Below are 21,112 nucleotides of genomic sequence, written 5' to 3'. Positions count from 1 at the left end.
AGAAGACAGGTGTCTGAAAGATGGGGCCAAAGGGAAGAAAAAAATAATTATGTAAGCTTTTCAGAGTTCCTTTCTGTCAGGAGGGTTATTGAGGGAGTAATCACAGTAGCACTCAGAGGCTGTATTGATTTTCTATGATTAACACCTCACTTCCTTCTCTAAGGTGGATTCCATTTTAATAAATGACTACTTATTACTTAGTTTAATCCTCACCATCACTGATGCATCAGAGTTGATTTTCCACTAGTCATTTAAATTATTTCTCAGAGTTGCAGGTATAAAGGCCACACATGAATTGAAAAATATCCTTGAAGGTAAGCCTATGGCATTATAAGCTCAAGAATGGACAGAAAGCGTGGAAAATATGTAGTCAATATTGAACACTCTGAAAACCAGCTTGTGAGTATTTGCTTAATTTTAATAATTTGCCTATAGTGCTATCTCATTTTCAGCCTTTAAAATCAATCGAATTTCTTTGCTATTATGTGGTCAATGTCATAATTTTGCACTATTCTCAAAAAGGAAGCATAGCCATGTATTAAATTTTTCTGCTGCAACTTTTCATGTTATATTCTTCTGTATTATACTGTAAAAATTATTTTACATATTTGCTAATTTAAAGGATTAGCAATTTCTGTTACCACATCATATACAAATAAATCCATTTAACTTTCTATATTCACCATCATGTAAACATATATCTCCAATGATATCTTTGGTTTGGTCTTTAAGTAATATTTTTATAATCTGATTCTTCAATTTTATATACTAAACCTGTCAAAACTTGGATTTCTAAATATGCTGGAAATCCAGATATTGATCTTGGATATTGTCTTTAGGCCTAAGAAAGAAATCCTTTAAACATTTCTACTTTGTATAAGAAATATGGTTATTTTATCTATTTAAAATTTTTTTAATGTTTATTTATTTTGAGAGAAATAGAGCATGAGCAGGGGAGGGCAGAGAGAGAGGGAGACACAGAATCTGAAGCAGGATCCAGGCTCCAAGCTGTCAGCACAGAGCCCGATGCGGGGCTCGAACCCACAGACTGTGAGATCATGACCTGAGCCGAAGTCGGACGCTTAACTGACTGAGCCACCAAGGTGCCCCTATTTTATCTATTTTTAAATGTTTTTACACCAAGAATCAAGCTTTTACTGTATGTATAGTTCTAAGTGTTTTTTATATCTGAACCTAGCTTAGGTTCAGATAGGTTTTATAATGGCCTAGGTTTTATAACCTGGCCTAGATGGCTCAGTTGGTTGAGCGTCCGACTCTTGATTTTGGCTCAGGTCATGATCTTGTGGTTTGTGAGAATGAGCACAGAGCTTGCTTGGGAATCTCTCTCTCCCTCTCTTTCTGTACCTCCCTGATTCTCTCACTTTCTCTCAAAATAAGTAAGAAACTTTAAAATAAATGAATAAAAATAAAGGAGATGATTTCCTTTAAAAAAGAACAAAGGATGGAAGTATGATAAAAATTAAAATAGTAAGTTAAAATTCCTGCGTGAAGAATAAATGAAATATTTTTCCCTTTGCAATTTGGAGCTGTGGCAATTAGCCCATATTAATTGCCTACAGATAAGCCAAAGATGAAAGTCTTTGCTTGGTAAGTGTTGGTTGAATAAAAGAATCCCAAGGAGAATTCTTGGTTTACCAAAAGAAAAGGGGTTTGTCCTTTTGAGTCATACAAAGGACTCTCCTGAAGCTGTTCTCCTTGTCACTTCTTTTTTTTTTTTTTTTTTTAATTTTTTTTTTCCACGTTTTATTTTATTTTTGGGACAGAGAGAGACAGAGCATGAACGGGGGAGGGGCAGAGAGAGAGGGAGACACAGAATCGGAAACAGGCTCCAGGCTCTGAGCCATCAGCCCAGAGCCCGACGCGGGGCTCGAACTCACGGACCGTGAGATCGTGACCTGGCTGAAGTCGGACGCTTAACCGACTGCGCCACCCAGGCGCCCCATCTCCTTGTCACTTCTGAGTTCGACACTCAAGATGCCTGAATACTCAAATGGAAAAAAATCCCTTTAGCCACATATCCATCATCTTCCTAGTTTCTCTAGATGCAACAAACTTGAAGATGTTTACAAATATTATTTTGAGTTGTTTTTACAGTGTATATCTTGATAGGTGGCTAACTATTTCACTTTATTATGGATATTTAAAGCATAGCTATAAAAATATGCTTTTCTCCTAAGACCAAATTCAATTGTGAAGTTTAATAATTGTTGAAGATTATAAACAAAAGTAAAATAAATGTTGGTGTTTTGTTTTTCTGTTGGGATATGTGAGATCTTAAGTTAATCCTTATAAAATCACGGGGAAAACCCACAGAACTGTTTTTGGTAACTATAGCTAATTCACTTCAGTGGCCTATGGCCATTATTAGCTAAGGCTGATTATCTGATTAAATGTTTGGAGCTCTTTAACTGATCCAGTTCTGTGTAGAGACTCCACCTATACTAAGAGTCAGAGCAACATACCAGAGTAAAAATTATTACTTGGGCTGCAATATTACTCCAAAGCTGAATCTAGATCAGAGGTTCTCCACCCTAAGTGTAGACACCACCCATCATCTTTTTCTTTGAAAGGGCTAGGATTCCATCAGAGCCAGAAGATTTGGAAAACTGACTTGGGGAGTGAATCTTGTTTTGTTTACAAAGTGCATTAAAATATTCTAGTTCATCAGCCACAGGCAGACCGGATAACTACAGCATCATCAGCACTTGGCAAAATAAGCAAGGTTGTTATTAAAGTCCAACATTGCTCAAATTGATCTAGTGAATAACATGGAGTTTGTTTAGTTTTTTTTTTCAGTAAAACAGAGCTGTTTTCTTTACTTCTTTGATATAACAGAAAAATCTGTCTCCCCAAACCCTTTACTGCCAAGAATATTCCATCTTATCTATATTTAATAACCATCACATTTATTTTTTGTGTTGCTCGTGGTAGTTCTCAGTGACCACATACATTTCTAGTCTGACAGTTTTATGGAACTGATGAGTTGATGCACCAGCAATTTTTATGGCTCTTTAATAATGGGTTATTACATAAACGTGACCCAAGACAACTAGTAGTAGTAACAGTAGGAATAAAAACACTGCTGCGGCTGCTGCTGCCACTACTGACAGCCAACACTCACCGAGTACATATGGACATTGCTCCAACCCTTTTCCAGTTGTTTACTCGTTAATCCTCACAGCACATCTGCAGTGGGTAGTTGTAGTTTTTGCCTTTTGAAGAGAGCAAGGAGTGGCAGAGATGCCCTTGATTCACAACTAGAAGGAAACATTATCGTTCTATGCGATGAAGATCCCCAGACAGTCCTACATTGTTTTTGAGATGTAACAAAACTCTTGGCCCAGATCCACAAGTTCCTGAACTTGTTCCACTCCCATTTTCATTTCATTTTATTCTTTCCCCTTTTAAAACACCTGTTCCCCCAAATCTTTCCCACTGAGCCCAACACATTTTTAATCCTTATGGCCCCCTTTCTCAACAATATGTGGCAATTGTTATGCCTCCCTGTTATATTAGCGTATAAACTCTCAGAGCAGAGACCTTTTTTGTTGTTGAGAATTGCTTTTATACTGCTGTGTGTCCAAGAGGAACCCAGCATAAACATATCACAAACTGACAAATGATTTGCCTTTTGTCTCTTTGTCATGGGTGTGCAAGTTCCGTTGCATAGACCATGGTACAGATTATGTGAAGGAGTCTCTTTGTAGGACAACTTTTCACTAGTATAGTATAGATTAGTATACACTATACATCTTACCATGGTTTAGCATAACATACTATACATGGTGTAGTGGGACGGAGTGGAAAGTACACTGGTCTTAACACTGGAAGGTCCGGGCTCTGGTGCTTGCTATCATGTCATTATGGGTGGGATCCTGCTGCTGCTGCTGCTGCTGCTGATAATTATGTCAACTCTTTTTGCTTCAATATTCTCATTTCCAAAATGACCTAAATGGGTTGTACCCGATAATCAGCTGCAAGAACTTTTTTGGCTCTAACATTCTATTCCTTATAGGAATAGAGACTTCTTACTATAGCTCCACTTACAGCAGCTTGCAACATGAGGGTATTTAGTACATGCAAGTAATGTGGTAGAGAATAAGAATGACATACATTCCTGATCTGGAGCATTAGTAACTTACAAAAATTAGTTAAGTAGGGGCGCCTGGGTGGCGCAGTCGGTTAAGCGTCCGACTTCAGCCAGGTCACGATCTCACGGTCCGTGAGTTCGAGCCCCGCGTCAGGCTCTGGGCTGATGGCTCAGAGCCTGGAGCCTGTTTCCGATTCTGTGTCTCTCTCTCTCTCTGCCCCTCCCCCGTTCATGCTCTGTCTCTCTCTGTCTCAAAAATAAATAAAAACGTTAAAAAAAATTAGTTAAGTATACTATGTCATAATCTGTCTAGATTTTTTTTGATCTTCAGAGTATAGTTAGAAAAATTCCTTTTAAAATTTTGTTATGCGTTATCCCTTTTAAAAGTGATGCTCTTGATTATGTTTGACAGAAGAGTTTCATTTTAGAAATTCCACACCATGACTTTCTATTCACTTATGTTTTGTTTTATGTTTTGTTTCTGTAGCCAATCACGTGTTCAGATGACCAACAGGCTCACAGTTCTGCATGCTGGCATCCACCTTCAAGTGGTACAACTGGTCATGTCTCGTCCAACCTAACTGGGGTCTATGTGAGCCCAGTAGCCCTTGCACACTCAAGAAACCCACACACAGAATTGTCCAGTACAGAGGTAATGTTTGATAGAGCAGCTTTTATCCAGGTTGAAATGTGCTTTATACAGGGACGTATTTGTTCTGTTCTTTCCCAGGAAATGTATGTAATCATTTAATTCACCCACATTCATGTTAAGCATTTGCTGTATTCTCAGTATAATTTTAAGTCTCTGCGAGGCAGTTCGTAAGAAGGAGAATATTTGATAATCTGTTTTTGAAGAGCTGATATTCTATTGGGGACTCAAATATTTGCATAGATAGCGAACATTATTTGAAAGTAAAAGGAATCAATGTAAAGTACAAATGCAGGTGGGGAGAGGCAGAGGAGAAAATATGTTGACAATATAGAGTTTAATTCACAAATTAGACTCTGGTGGGAGACTGTGTCGTATTCAAAGTTTTAAGGGTCTGCTCAATTGGTGATCACCTTGTTTGCTTCCACTGTTCTAGACTTTGGACCTGTATGTGGCACTTTCCATAGGTTTCTTCCTTGTGATCTCTGGTGCATAAGACCTTGACATAGAAACCCGACTCTCGTTCTCCAGATTTTTTTCCCCCACTAGCTTTGGAGACTAGATGCAGGTCTTTGGTTCCTGACCTTATCCGTTGGTTGAATTAACTTTACCTCAGGACTGTATCTCTCTATCTTCAGCCCTGTTATAGCAATTAGACCTTGACTATAAATTGCTTATTCTACTTGGAAGTTTGGTTGGGTTTCCCTGACTGGAGTTTCTACCTTCTGTTGCTTAATCTTGCTGTAGAGGCTTGGTAGAGAGAGTATGAGCCTTGTTTTCTTGATTCTGGATAAAAGTATAAACTGTATTGTTGCTGGGACGATGTGAAAGAATGAATGAGCTCAATGGGGTGGAGTGAGAAAATGTTTCTTCTTTTTGCGGAGAGGTAAATTAATTTATGTAATCAGAGAATTGAGAAGTCTTAGATAACATCTAGCCTGGTAGTTCTTAATCCCAGGTGCATTTTAGAATCCCCTGGTGATTGTTTAAGAAATACCCATTGGTTGAGTCCCACCCCAGACCAATTAAATCAGAAGCTCTGGGGTGGGGCCCTGGCATCAATTAGCATGGTTTTTGCCAAAAGTGACCCAAAAAGAAGAACTTAGGTGTCCTATTGTCTGGTTGTGCACAACTTATTTCATTAAGCGGCTCTTGTATAATTTTTTTTAAAGTAGCATAGAGTTCCCCCAGATGTGCATAAGCCCTTTTGCCACTTTTTTCTTTTGAGACTGCTTTGTAATGTTTTCAGTCAAAGTAAAGAAAATGTTATTTTTTCTGGGGCTAACTTGGCCTTGGTGGCCCATGCCTTCATTCTACTCCTGTTGCTTTGGGGTTGCCACCCTTTGCACCCTTCCAACAAATACTGTGGCCTATACTGTGCAACATTTAAGATCTATTTTAGTGTGTATGGAAGGTGTGTATGTTGTATCCCATTCACTGAGGGTATTACTCTCACCCAGGTGATTATGAAATAATCAATCATGTTAGACAATCGGAAACTTACATACATGACACTGTGCCAGGCACTTTATAAATTTGTCTTATCTTTTCATCTTTCTAGGTATTATTAAGTATTATTATCCTTATGAGGGAACTGAGGCTTAGAAAGATAAAGGTGTTAAATTCTCCATAGCTAATAAGTGGCAGAGCTAAAATTCAACCCCAAATCTGTTGGACTCCAAAGTTCTTGACCTTAATTTCTATATACTATACTATACTGGATCCAAGATAAACATATTTTTAAAAACTAGTGACTTTATGTATGCTATTTGTAGTCTTCCCAGCAACAATATAAGATAGATATTTTTAGGTCTCTATTTTAAGATAAAGGGATTTGAGGCTCAGAGAAGGTAAGAAATTGTTTAAGATTTCATAGCTCTGAACTTTATAACATTTCTCCAGTTAAAAAGACTGTACTCTTCTACACTGCTTTGTTGCCTACGAATAAAGCAACAAATATTTTCAAAAACACTTTAGAAATGACAAAGCAAATCAATTTTGTTGATTCCGAAGGTAATCCTGTACTTCACAAGCCGTTTTATCACCATTTTGTAAATGATGAAATAGGGAGTCCCAGAAGCTATGCAATTCCATGATTTTTCTTTTAAATCATGGTGGTGGATAACATAATCTGTGATGAGGATTAGTGAGAAAATAAGCAGGGCTTTGGTTTATCTTGTTAAAATGCACATCACTAGAAAGCTCCCAGGGAGCTCTTTTCATTGCACGCTTTCAGGTAATAAGCCTGGGAAGGAGATAATGCACTCAGGTGGATTCTCTGGGTCCCTATGGTCATACTAGGTGCTAGGCAGCTACCTACCTGATGGGTGGTAGGAAGTTTTATATTTATATGGCTATCAATATTACTTAAAGAATTGGGAATACTCTAATTATGAAAACGCCTCAATGTATTATTCTTCTTCTGATAACAGAATCACTGAACATCATGAGTACTGTTGCAAAAATAGGTGCCGGAGGAGTCTGTGTTGTATTCTGGGTGGTAAATGGAGGATGAGAGAGGCATTCACAATGAACAGAACTATTTGTGCCAAGATCCCACTTTAGATGGAAGCATGATGCATTGTAGAAACGGAGTGAGTGGCCCAAGGCTATTTCACTAGTCCGTGGCAGAGATAAAGGAAGCTTGGAATAGAGTAGTATCAACAGATATAGAGAAAATCAATAGTATTGGGAGATATTTAGCAGGTACAGCTAAAGGGCTTGGTGATGGGTTGGGAAATTTCAAGGGTGATCCCTTTGTTAATAGCTTATGGAACTGAATATAATGGATGGTGGTACCATTTAAAGGGATGTGGGAACTTGCCAGGTTTCACTGGGGAGATCATGACTTTGGGTTTGGACGCAGTGAGTTTGAGGCATCATTTAGACATCTAATATATGGTATCATGTAAGCATTTGAAGGTCAGAAGGGAGAGCTGGACTGGAAATAAATTAGAGAGTCATTTAGATATGGATAGTAATTAAAATCATAGGAAAGAGAAAGCATAGAATGGTCAAATCCAGTCCACTGCCTATTTTTGTAAATAAAGTTGTATTGGAATACAGTCATGCTCACTTGCTTACTCAATGCCTATGGCTGCTTTAAGACTATAATGGAAGATTGGAGTCATTGTGACCAAAACTGTATGGCTCACAAAGCTGAAACTATTTACTGTCTTGCCCTTTACAGAAAAAGTTTGCTGACCCTAAACCTAGAGTGAGAGAAAAGGTCCTGGGAGTGTCAACAATAAAGCTGAATGTGACAGTAAGCCTCTAAAAGAAACTGGAAATATTTGGGGGGGGGGGGGGTTGTTAGGAGAAACACAATGAAAATGGAATATCACAAAAGCCAAGGGAAGAGACTGTTCAAAAGGGTGAAGGGATGCTTCAGAGGCAAATGCTACTGAGGGTTTGAGTATGGTGAGGGCTAAAATATGTCAGTTAGATTTGAGTGAATAAATGTCATTTGTGACTTTATTAAGAGGTGTTTCAGTGGCATGGCAGAGGTAGAAGCCAGACACAATTGGGTTGAAAGGTGTGCAAATGGAGATGTTGCATTTATACAACTCTCAAGAAATTTCATTTTCCAGAGAGAGAGAAAGGGAAGTAGTGAGAAGGGGATTTGGAGTCAAAGGAGGTTTTTTGTTTAAAATGGAAGAGATTTGAGTGTATATAAATGTTAAAAGGAAGACGCCACTTAAGAGGAAAAGGTGAAGTATTTAGTCCCAGAGGAAGAATGAAAAAAAGAGAAAAGTTGTTGAGAAGGATATGGGGGATGAGATCCAAGGACAGATTGGCAGATCAACATCAGCCAGAAAGAGGGACAGCATCTCTGTGTCAATCAGGGAAGGAAGAGAGGTGGAGCCCAGGTATGCTTAGGTCTGCAGGTTTGATACCTGTAGGGCTTTGAAAGAGTTTCCATTTCATGGCTTCAAGTTTCCCAGTGAAGGAGAAAGGAGATGAAGTCATTTGATGGAAATGAGATGGGTCAATTTGTTTTTGAGGGCTGGTAGGTGGAGGTTATATGTTTGAAGAGAGAGATTAAGAAAGATTTACAAAATGAGAGTGTATATTACAGAAATATAATAGAATGATGGAACAGTCCAGAAAATCCATTCAAGGATGGTGACTATACATTTATCTTGACTCTGATTTGCCCAGGTACTTGACTTTCCCTGACTGTGGTTGCTCAAGGGCAGTCCAGAGAAAGCAGACAGGCATTTATTTGCCAGCTGGAGGAAAAGAGGAGTCAAGTGCAAGAGATTTTAGGGAATTAGTTTTATTGGAATAAACGACCATGGAACACAAGGTGGGTAAGGAGGTAGGTGAGTGAAGCAAGGTCTGCTGGGCCAATAATTTTTAACAAGACTAAAAAAAGGTTGCTCTAGGGACAATTGAATAAATAAGCTGGAAGGAGAGGAGACAGTGGTAAGAGCACAGTGTTCCTGAGGAAGTGATTTTGGAAGTGGAATAGTTTGTGGTAATGACAACATCTACTGGAGGATTGGGTGTGTGACAGAGAATTTACCATTCAAGTGCTGTTCTGCCTGTGTGAAAAGACAAAGCTCTTCCTTCCCATTATTGGAATATTTTCCAATGAAAGAAGATGAGAAATTGGTAGATTCTCATTTCTTCTAATGTTAAAGAAAGTGTGCAGTTATTTTCACCTGGATAAAAACTTGGACCGTAAGCCTACATTTCTTTGGATATATATAAGGACTGAAATCATGTTAATGCACTACAGTATAAATAACACAAAAGAGATGAGAAATCACAAGCATTTTTGTTTTTTATTACTGATATTATCATTTACACTCTTCATAGGCAAAAGGAAATTGGTGTAATGACTTGTCTCTGTGGAAAGTCTTTTTGGCTTGTCTCTTAGCCTGTGTGATAACAACAGCAACTGGAGTACTCATAATATGCCTGGTGAACAACAGAGAAAATGACAGTTCTCCCATTACTAACCAGCTACCTGCAAACAATGAGGAGCCTATACTTAGCATTCCTGGAATGACCTCTACTACTTCACAACCTGCAGGGGCCACCACGTCAACTGAACCCGTAACTAAAACCACTTCAACAGAATCTACAGCCACTGCAACGTCCATTGAACCTACAGCCACAACAGCCATCACCATCGCTTCCACTGAACCCAGAACCTCAACAGCCATCACTATCACTTCGACTGAGCCTACAACCTCGACAGCCACTGCCATCACTTCCACAGAACCTATAACCACAGCAGCCATCGCCATTGCTTCAACTGAACCCACAACCTCAACAGCCATCACTAACACTTCAAATGAGCCTACAACCTCGACAGCCACTGCCATCACTTCCACAGAACCTACAACCACAAAAGCCAGTCGCCAGTAAAACGAAACCCACAAATGCAACAGCTCCACTATCACCTCACCTGAACGTACAATCACGAAAGCTACAACCACCACTTCAAGTGAAACCACAGCTGACCCCACTTGAACAGAATCTATAACTGTTTCAACTTCAAAAACAACAAATGCTATCACAACTTAATCTTAGCGGACAACCAACACAGTTACCACTTCCACCATCTCTTCCACTGAACCCACAAATCCTGTCAGCTGACTCTACAACCACTACCACTCCCACTTTACCTGCAAGTACTGTGACTTCCACTTAGTTCACAATGACAATGGTCATCACTTTCCTTCAACAATCTTTAATCTCCACCTTATCATCTGAACCTGGAACTATAAATGCCACTATTCTTACTTTAATCTAATAGAACTACCATCATTTGTCAATATGTTCTCTTCTACGACAACTTATGATTTAGTCATTATCACTACAAATTATCCTACAACGATTCTCCTCCACTGGCTCTTCCCCCAACTGTAGCCATTTCTTCTATAACACCTGAGTCTGTATCTAGTGCCATTACTATATTATACTTACAGTACCCACCATGGTGCCACTTGAAGAACGAGAATTCAGACAATTAACAGTGGAATAATTACCTGAATTTTCACTAAAGCAATACTTAGGACTTCTAAAACTATCAATATTGATTTTATTTTTAAAGAGCTGAACATTTATGCCATGCAGATCAGCTTTTGTTTGTGTATCTCAAAAGAATATAATTTCATATAGAAAAGGTAACCCAATTTGTTTATTTAGGAAACCTTCAAGAAATTTTATATGAAACCTTAGAGTAAAATTAGTCATTTAGATTTTAATATGTATGTATTTCTGTTCAGAACATAGCATTTTTCTGTACACAAATTACATGCATAATAAACACATTTTATATGTGGGCACTTAAATGTATGTGGAGAAAATTTTAGAATTTATAATAATTTGTTCTTTATGGTGAAATTTATGTTTCTCCAGTTTCTTTTTACTGTAAATACCTTTTAAGCAACCATATTCAATTTGAATTAATGTTATTAAAAGGGCATTTGGGCCTCTATTTTTTAAAATTAATTTTTTTTTTGCAAAAATCTTGTAAGTCAATCAATTAAAGACATCTTTTAAGTCCCAACTATGTGCTAAAGTATGGAAGATACAGAAGAAGAAAGTAGCAATGAAGATTAGGTAGTAAATTCATTAATTTACACTCTGTTAATATTGAGGTTTAAATTATAATTGCTGCTGATACCCCAGACTTACTAAATCAGGATCTTTAGATTGCAACTAGTAATCTGTTACTTTAAGAGGTGTTTATAATGTCCAGGCAGGTTTGAGAATCACTGGTTCAAAGGTCATAGTCTAAGAATGACATTAGTTACTGTAATATTTATTCTAACTTAAAATATTAAAAATCAGAATGATGTTCTAGGCATGCAAAAAAAAAAGAATTATAGACTTAATTATGTACAAAAACCTTACTTAATCAATTATATACATGATCAAGAGGGGAATGTTTTATTTACTAAATGGTAAAAAAATATTTTCAAGAGAAACTTTTACATTAAACTTCTGGGCAAGCTAACTTATTTAAAATCTCTTAAAGTTGGACCAAAGTGGATACTCATTATTAGTTTTTACTAGCTGTTACTTTAATTATATGTGCTTAGAAGTAATGACATTTTAGTAAATACATTAATTTAGATTTTTAATAATGCACATTGGCCTTTCTGTCCCGCCTTGCTGTTTTGATTAAGAATATTTTATGGGATATTTAAAACATACTGATGAGACCATTCCGTTTCTCCTCTGGACTTAGCGTTTTGTAATTGTTTTACAGCTTTGCTAGTCCTCAGAATGATAAATGAACCAAGTTTACCCGTACTTGTAAATAAATACATGTACAGCCTATTTTACAAAGGATGATAACATTTTCTCTGCCTGCAACACAATTGGTCCTTAAGAAATACATATGGAAGAACTAAATGAATGGTAGCTGACTTGTCCTATACAAGAACCATGAAAATAAACCCTCTGTATCACTTATTATTCCATCTCTCTAGCACATTAGTAGACCCCAATAAATATTTATTTAAATTTCAAGTAATTATATTTGAAAGATAACTTTTAAGGTAGGGTTCTTCAAGAATAGCATATTTAGCTCTTAAATGTTAGTACTAATACAACATTTTAGCCCACTTTTGTTCAGATTAACTCATCCCAATTCTTTTAATCTTTTTTTTCTCCATAAGACTTACTTTCTACTTTTAATACTATACCTGATTATTTTCTGAATGCTCAGAGTTTCCATATATTTGGAGTTTATCAGTTCTCATAGTACCACTGGCCTCAGGTCTCTGTTGGAAGACAAGCCATGTGGATGGTGGGAAGCAGGGGGAAACAATAGTAATTATTAATAAACGACTACTATATACCAGACAAAGATTATAAAGGATTTTATTACATTTGGCTCATAATTTATGTTTCCCATAATGTGATTTTTGCCGTACGGTCAGTTTGTAATCCACCATATGCCCCAGTACCTCTCCTATTCTGAAAAATATCCACAACTAAAGAATATTCACGTTCAACACTTCTATTCGTCTTTCTTCTCGGCATTAATATTTTTAAGGAACGTTATTTGGAAGTTTCCTCTCTGTTTAAACTATTTGGAAGTGGGTCATCTTGATTTATCATCTTACCATTCCTAAAGTCATCTAAAGGGAAGGGTGCAACAGGGGACACACAGGGAGCTCTTGTCTTATGCAAATAGGAGGAACATCACTCTTACTCAGCTATGGCACCGCTCATTTACAAGAATTGAATCCTGCTTACCAGCCTTTATGCAGGTAGATCAACGGTGTAGATCAAATGACAAAATATTCACTACTCAATCTGTGTGACACATCTCTCTGGGAAGAATGAGATGTGACCTCGAGTTCTATTTGGTGAGGGTAGAAAACATGCCGATCACCTTATAATAGGAGAAGTAGGCAATAAATGTGCAAATGCATAAACAAGATAATTTCTAGTAGTTAATAAATGCCATAGGAAAGTGATGGGGCAAGTGATGGGGCTGAAGATGGGCATACTTTATATGACATTTTTCATAACCTCCACACTAGTGACATTTTGGGTCATAGAATTCTTGTTCTGTGCAAGGTAGCATGTTTAGCAGCATCTCTGCCTTCTCCCAGCTAGATGCCAGTATCACCTGCCCGCTGTTGGGACAATCAAAAATGTCTTCAGACATTACCAAATGTCCCCTGTGGGGAGGAGGCAAAATTATCCACTGCTTAAGAAGGAGTCGTTATGGAGATGATATTTGGGTGAGATGTCTGCATACTCCTCCTCTGAGCCCCCAAACCATCTTTGTGGCAGCCCTGAGAGGGGTGTGATGGCCCACTGTTGTCCTTTGGTTTCTATGAGGCTCTCGAATTAGAGCTCTCCCTGCAGCAGAGCACAGAGGCGTGTTTGTGGGGCAAAAGTGTGGGAGCTTCCTCGCCCAATTCCCCACTGCAGAGCCGGCGGCAGCCTCCAGGTTCTCTCTGGCCTCTATTCTGATAATTTTCTGTTCTCATATCCTGTTTTCCTCACAATCTTCTTACTGGGCCTGGAACCTTGCCCTGTTTTTGTTTTTGCTTTGACTCCATCTCTAGTGATGGGAGTCTCCTCTATGAACCTCAGCTTGCCTGGCGATGACCCTGCTATCCTTGCGCACGTGCTGCAGGACTGGCTGCAGAGTTGACCGTTTCTGCCCGCAGTCCTGATCACTCACTCAACTCCTGCTGGGAGGCATGGCTCTTCTGGTTCTGGCAGCTCTAGGCTGATAATTTGCCTGAGTCCTGCCCAGAGATGCCAGGGCTGTTTGGAGACTGGCACTTGCCTCCTCCTAGGGGTCTGTGCTCTCATTCACAGCTCTCGGCAGTAATTTCCCTAGAAGGCAGGTCCAGTTCCTGGCCTAAGAGCCCTTCTGAAATGTTCTTCTCCCACTCTTTACCTACTGAAACTTGAGACACCTATCTTGCTCTCTACATTTCTTATTTCCTTGTCGCTGACTTCCAGATCTCGACATACGCTTCTTTGAAACTTTGTAGTACATTTTTGTACATTTTCCCTTCCTGACAATATTACAAGAAATTTGAAACTTTTTTGTGGGTGTGTCACAGACAATACCTCCTTTGACTTTAGCTAACTGCCAGAGAGCGTTTCTAAATACAACCACTTCCAGACAAGTAAAGTACTGCTTCCCAGATAAATGGTACCTACATATCGAATATGAAAAAACTAGCCAAACCCTCTCTACCTGATTTCATTTCAAGACTGTACCTGGTGGACTCTGATATTTATTTTTAGCTTCAATTCTCCTAGATGCTTCTGTATCTCTTTTTTCTATAGTTGCTTTGGCATAGTTTTTTGGTTTTCTCTTTTGGGTTAATATTTCTGGCAACAGTCTTTGATTTTCTTGGAGTATCCCTCTTTTATTTTCTCTTGAGATTTGCAATGATTTCTTCCCCACTTAATCTTGGACCACAAATTGAAACTCCTTTCCATTTATTAATTTAAGATGACTTCTCAGCCATTGGACTGAGAAGAGATAGAATGCCATTAGAATTTGACAATCCAGGATTCTGTTTTGATCAGCATTTCTGTTCCCTCTCTAGTGTAAAATGCGAGGCCACTTGCAGTGGGACTAAAGATATAACACCATTTATTTGGGATTGTCATTGCTTGAGTCATAGCAATTTCATCTATATCAGGATAAAAGGTTGCTCAGCAGCTACTATGACTTTCTTTCTCAAAGCCAATATTAAAGATCTACTTCAGAAAGTTGATGTTGAAAATAGTTTCAAGTAGAGATAAGAACAGTCACTTCCTGGGCCACTGCCAGGGCTGGTTGAAATTCAGATGTTCTGAAACAGCTCAGTGCAGCCAAGAAATCCTTTTCAAAATGCTCAGATTTCATCCCGGTGAAAAATGTAACAACTATTAACATAATTTTAAGATAGTATTTTCATCAATTTAGCATTGTGCTAGGATTAAGTCACTTTAAGAGGACCGAGGAAGGCCCTTCTCACTCTAATTTTAATTTTGAGGAAACTGGGTTTTTAAATAATTCACCTGTTTGAGCAATAAATAGGAGCACGGGGCTTCAACTCTGAGCTTCTGGCCCTTAGAGCTCCATATGCCTTTTAGAAAGTTTCGTCTTTTCCTGCCCTCATTTTCTTGGAGATACCCAAGAAATTCCTGCAAGGAATCAGATTTGTCCTTCTATAGTTGTGCTCCCTTGAAATCGAGGGAAAATCATAATCTTGTTAGTATGCAGAGTATGTTAGTATGTTAGTATGGTTTCCCCTGAAGAGAACCATATATAAGCTTAGAGATAATTATGCTCTCAGAAAAACCACTGATGTCTCTTCAATTACATGTACAAACAATGTTAACAAATAATATGAAAAAGCAGAATAACAATTCAGAAATAAAAAATCTTCAACATGACTAATTTAAAAATAAAAAAACGAATACCTTTTTTAAAAAAATGGCTTTGGGAATCAAATACATAGTGATGTGCATGAAGTGACATAGGTAATCTTATACTGAGTTGATGGCACTATTAATCAGTCTAAATGTATTGAAGGAAAAAACCTGACAGCATGTATTAAAACTTTAAAATGTTATAGCCTTTGCCAGAGTAAGTCTAATTATTGGAATCCGTGCTAAGAAAATAACCTGAAATATAGAAAACTACTTTATGGTACAGCTAATTTTTGTAGTTTACTTACAAATGCAAAATATTGGAAAACAAAAATCCAAAAGCAGGGGGATTATATGATGAAATGCAGTATAGTCAGGATATTTCCAAGCATCTTGAAAACATAGTAAAGAAGCAGATTATAAAATACACGTGCAATTTCAAGATCCAAAAAGACAGGAATACACTAAGAGATGGTGCTCTCAAATAGCGAGGTGTCAGACAACTTGGGGGGGTTGATTATACCTTTCTGTATTTTCCAAATCTTCTATTAAATTCTTATTAGGAAAACATTTGGGGGAAAAATGTCATTTAAGAAAATTGGATTATATTTTCAGCAAATACAGATCGCCTATCCACACACGTTCTTTTCTTTTGAAAATAGTTTCGTGAATTTTGTAAATGACACCACCTGGAGCATTTTGGCCAAAGTCCTATACCTGGGGCAGCGACAAGGAGAGACAGACTTGAGTGGAGTGGTTTTGGCTGCTCTCGCTGTCCATGTGGGGAAGCGGATCTGGGAGCTGCTGGCAGAGGAGCAGGGTATGTGAAGGATACAGAGGCGTCACTGTATTCCTGCTTCATTGAAAAGCTCTTTCGTGGTGCTGCCTTTTCTTTCTTTCAGGTAGAGTGGGACCTTAATTCATCACTTCCTTCTGAAATGGGGTCTGCTTCTGCACATGATTCCCAGTGGCCTTGAATCTTTCCCACCCTGTCATGCCCCTCATGAATTACTAGAACCTAATACCCAATGTTGGATAAATGAACCAATTAAATGAATGAAAGGCAAAGGAGATCTCAGGACTCCCATATTGCGTTAAACCGATTTTAATCAGGTACACGAGTTCGAATCTTGTGATCCCTGTCACTTCCATCAACTATTTCAATCTTGAGAAGAGTGAAAACTTGTGCTGAAACAGGTTATATGAAAGGCACACCGAAATTGCCAACTAGTCACTAAAGTGTGTAGAGGAAACATGATTCATGCAACAGAGATTTAGTGAGTCCCTAATACACACCGATGGGCAATTTGAGGGTGGAAGGGCATTTAATAAGCACCTATTACAGATTAGGTGCTTTACATTTTAGAAAATTTGTATGACAATTCAACGAGCTAAGTGTTAATGTCTTTATTTTATAAAGGAGAAAAATGTGATTCAGAGTTGTTAGGTAACTTGCCTAAAACACCAGTGTACTGAGATGTAGGAAGCTGCAAAGAGCATCACTTTCACCCTAACATGCAAAAAGCTGGATAATCTACAAAGCCATAACATTTTTTAACCCATCAGAGAATTGACATCACAGGGAAGTCTACTGGCCCAGAATTCAAATAAAGACAGACGCCTCCAAGGAAAGATGGGAGCCAAGAACCGGCTCACCTGTGACGGAACACAAGAACAACTTTTGTAAATCTATATATTTATTTCATGTTTATACAAGCTTCGAATCCTCAGTGAGCTGGTTACACACACTAATGGGTCCTTTCAGCTTTTAGTATAATCTAGGTCAATCACAAAAGCTATACTTTGAAAATTGCTGGAAGCCGAGCTCTCCCAGCCTGAGTGGCAGGGCCTGGGCTGTGGACAGATTGGTGACTGCCCACCGACAGGGAAGCTTCTTGTCCTCCTACTTTTAGGTAAGTTGGCCTTAAAACTACCTGGGGTATTGCCTGTTGGGGAATTGTTCTCGACAGGCCCTCTGGAAAAAGAACCATTAGGAAAGAAAATAAGGTTCCGCAAGAAATTGAGCGGCCTTACGTCTAGCCCTTGCCATCCTCTATGGAGACTCCTCTACTTACAGGAAGGATAGCCTCATGCATTTGCCAGCAAAGAGGGCCTGTAAAGGAGAGACATATGGATTTGAAAGCCCCACTCGGGCAACTAAGGAGTGTATCTCTGGGCACAGGTGACTTCAACCCCTAGGCCCACCTGGTGCCCCGGAGGCATTCCAGATGATGACTGAACCTAGTCGGTTAAGGTACAGAATGGTTCATTCGTTCCTAGGTGCATTGTCTCTCTGAGAATGTATGAGGCATGGGTTTCTAAGGCTTTTTCAGCCCCTTTCTGGCACCTCGGACCGAGGCAAACACATGGTTCTTCTGGTCTCGTGTGGTTAGGAGGTCATGTCCTGAAACTGTTCCACTTGAGGTGTTGAGAAATGGAGGGCCTTTCACGAGAACAGCAAAGCAAATGCTTGTAGATTATAGATAAACGCAGATGCATAATGGAATAATGTAAGAAATTAATCTATAATCAAAGAGTATGCGGAAAAGTTAGGGGAAAATCGCCATGTTATTTCTTAAAGGTTGTTTACACATAGGAACATTTTCAAAATTAGGTAATGTTAGAAAAACATAGATGATGTATGCTACGAGGAAACCACTAACATATATAATGCCACGTTTACTGCAATATATCGGCCAGTTCAACACACTGCTGTTGTCTGTGTCCATTTTTATTTTAGTTTTAGTTTTTTATTTTTGTTTTTTATTCTTTAGTTTTTTATTTTAGTTTTGTTTTATTTTCACCGACGCCGTTCTTCCTTCGGGAACCCCTGGTTGCTGGAGCTGGCCTCCGGCAGAAGATCCTATTAGCTGAAATTTTAATTTCCGTTGTTGGGTTGGCCCATAATTAAATTCATAAAGGACGTTGATTTTATCTCTTTACTATTTCTCAAAATTGGTCATTTCTCTCCATTTCCAGTCTGAGTTCTCTCTCTTTCACTCTGTCTGTCTCTCTCTCCGTCTTCTTGACTTTCACCTTATTCTCCTTGCTTCAGCTAGAGGAAAGTTCCAAAAATAAAAACTCTATTTTTGTTACTCTCATAATTAAATAAATCCTGTGGTCTCATTTAGCCTTCAGAATAAAATCTAGCTCCCTACATGACCTCTACCTCCCTCTTTCCTTTCCAGCCTGCCCCTAATGAACTCCTCAAAGTTCCACCAGTCTCTTCATAGGCTGCTGGCTCTTCCTGAAGCACTGTTCTTTCTTCTCCTGAATTACTTCTTACCTATCTTTTAAAAGTCAGCTTAGCTGCTAAACCCTACAGAATAACTTTCCTAATATCACCAATGGAGTTATGTGGTTTGGCACCTTCCCTCTAGTGCCCCAAGCAAAAGCTGTTTTCAACTATTCTACTTGAATCTCTCTCTCTTTGCCAACAGATAGCAGAGCCCATGGCAACACCTTTCCTGAAGTGGGAATTTTTCCTTTTCTGCATGCCTGCATCACCAAGACAGTGTTTCTCTGATCTCCTGCACTGTCCCCAGTCTTTTTTATGAGCACCCAGTGTCAATACATAGAGAAGAGCCTGTTAGTGGGTACAAACTCCCCTTCTAACTCTGGCTTCCACTCTTTCTGTATTCTTACACTAGCCCACACATTTTGTCCATTGCAATTTGATAATTTTATTTGAATTCCTCCCTGCGTGTATAGTGACTACATTGCCCTCTTGTGTTCTGCCCACGTGTTTTCTTGTTATTAATTAATGCCGTTTCTTTACAGCTTAAAGAAGTCCCTTTAACATTTCTTGCAAGGTTTCTTTAGTAATGATGAACTCCTTTATCTTTTGCTTCTCTAGAAAACTCTTTATCTCTCCTTCAATTCTGAATGATAACCTCTGCCAAGTAGAGTATTTTTGGTTGGGAGTTTTCTCCTTTCAGCAGTTTGATTACACCATACCACTCCCTTCTGGTCTGAAAGGTTCTGCTGAGAAATCTGCTGATAGCCTTATGGGTTACCTTTCCTTGGAGCAATTTGCTTTTCTCTTGTTGCTTTTAAGATTCTCTTTATATTTAAGTTTTGACATTTTAATTACAATGTGTCTTGGTGTGGCTCTCTTTGGGTTCATCTTATTTGGAACTCTCTGGGCTTCCAGGACTTGGAAGTCTATTTCTTTCCCAAATTAGGGAAGTTTTGAGTCATTACTTCTTCAACTAAGTTTTCTGCCTTTCTCCTTCTAACCCTCCTAATGGGAATGTTTTTCTACTTGATGTTGTCCCATAGGTCCCTTAAATCATCTTCATTTCTTAAAATTCTTCTTTCTTTTTGCTGCTATATCTGGGTGAGTTCATTGCATTGTCTTCCAGCTCACGGATCTATTTCTCTGCTTCATCCAGTCTGCTGTTGAACTCGTTTAGTGTATTTTCATTTAAGTTATGGTATTCCTCAGCTCTGTGACTTCTGTTTGATGCTTTATTATATTTTCTGTTTCTTTGTTGAAGTTCTCTCATGTTTATCTATTCTTCTCCAGAGTTTGGTGAGCACTTTTATGACCATTAGTTTCAAGTCCTTACCAGGTCGATTACTTAGTGTATATCCTTAAGGTCTTTTTTCTGGGATTTTGTCTTGTTCTTTCATTTGGAAACTATTTTTCTGTTGCCTCCCTGTGTTTGCTTTTGGGCATTAGGTCAAATAGCTACCTCTCTCAGTCTTGAAGGAGTGGCCCTATGTAGGTAATGAACTGTCTCATTCGACCTCACCCTAGCTCTTAGTTGTCTCTCAAACCCTTGTGATTGTCTAAACCTCCTGATTTATTCTTGATAGGTCCTGTCCAGGTGATTGATTATTCTTTAGTAATGAACCTTTTTTTTTTTTTTTTTTTCAACTAAGTCACCTCTGGTGAAAAGTATTATGGAACAAACTGCTGAGCAAGATGAATATGAAATACCAAATTGTCAAATTAAAACATAACTCTTCATTTGTTTGATTATTATAAATATGAACTGGAAAGTGAAATCATCAGGGAATAAGGCCATGATAATAGATTCTTTATTAGCTGACCAGGCAGGGTTTAGTGGAAAATGTAGGTCTTGAGCAGGATTTTAAATTCAAAGAAAAACTTGGATTTTCCAAACAGACAAAGAGATAGACAGTAATACAACTTGCTTAGCAGAATTTATTTATACAATATACATAGTCCAACTTTCCAAGCCAGCCTACTCTTAACCAGGAAGAGGATTCTCTTGCTCTATCTACTTCATTTTAGGTAAGTTGCTTCTCAACTCATTCGGGTCATTGTTTTTCCAGTGTGGTTACTTGTCTATAACTTTTCCAGAAATGAGAACTTCTGACTCTGTAAACATTTAAAACAAAACCAAAGGACAGAAACTGCGAACGGTGAATTGGGTTGTCAGCACACCTCAATTTTTTAACATCTCTACAAATATGTTCAACGAGGAAATGGGGCTAAATAATTTCTTCGGTCCCTT

General features: G+C 38.4%; 1 protein-coding gene across 1 annotated transcript; it reads left to right on the top strand.

The window, feature by feature from the left end:
- The first annotated feature begins 342 nt into the window (after nt 1-342).
- LOC116738389 (dynactin-associated protein-like) lies at nt 343-10,139 on the top strand. The gene is made up of 3 exons (XM_032595321.1): nt 343-399; nt 4,599-4,763; nt 9,585-10,139. Exons 1-3 carry the CDS (start codon nt 343-345, stop codon nt 10,137-10,139), a joined length of 777 nt encoding a protein of 258 aa, XP_032451212.1.
- The last annotated feature ends 10,973 nt before the right edge of the window (nt 10,140-21,112 follow it).

The sequence above is a fragment of the Lynx canadensis genome, chromosome D3, assembly GCF_007474595.2.
Source record: "Lynx canadensis isolate LIC74 chromosome D3, mLynCan4.pri.v2, whole genome shotgun sequence".
Taxonomy (NCBI): domain Eukaryota; kingdom Metazoa; phylum Chordata; class Mammalia; order Carnivora; family Felidae; genus Lynx; species Lynx canadensis.
The sequence above is the reverse complement of the archived record's forward strand: the minus strand, read 5'-3'. Positions and strand labels throughout refer to the sequence as shown.

What these genes read in the sequence shown, in the direction of transcription:
- LOC116738389 (XM_032595321.1), top strand. Translation starts at nt 343, where the DNA reads ATGGACAGAAAGCGTGGAAAATATGTAGTCAATATTGAACACTCTGAA. An exon ending in AACACTCTGAAAACCAGCTT is followed by an intron (nt 400 to 4,598) that starts GTGAGTATTTGC and finishes TTGTTTCTGTAG; the next exon opens with CCAATCACGTGTTCAGATGA. An exon ending in CAGAATTGTCCAGTACAGAG is followed by an intron (nt 4,764 to 9,584) that starts GTAATGTTTGAT and finishes CACTCTTCATAG; the next exon opens with GCAAAAGGAAATTGGTGTAA.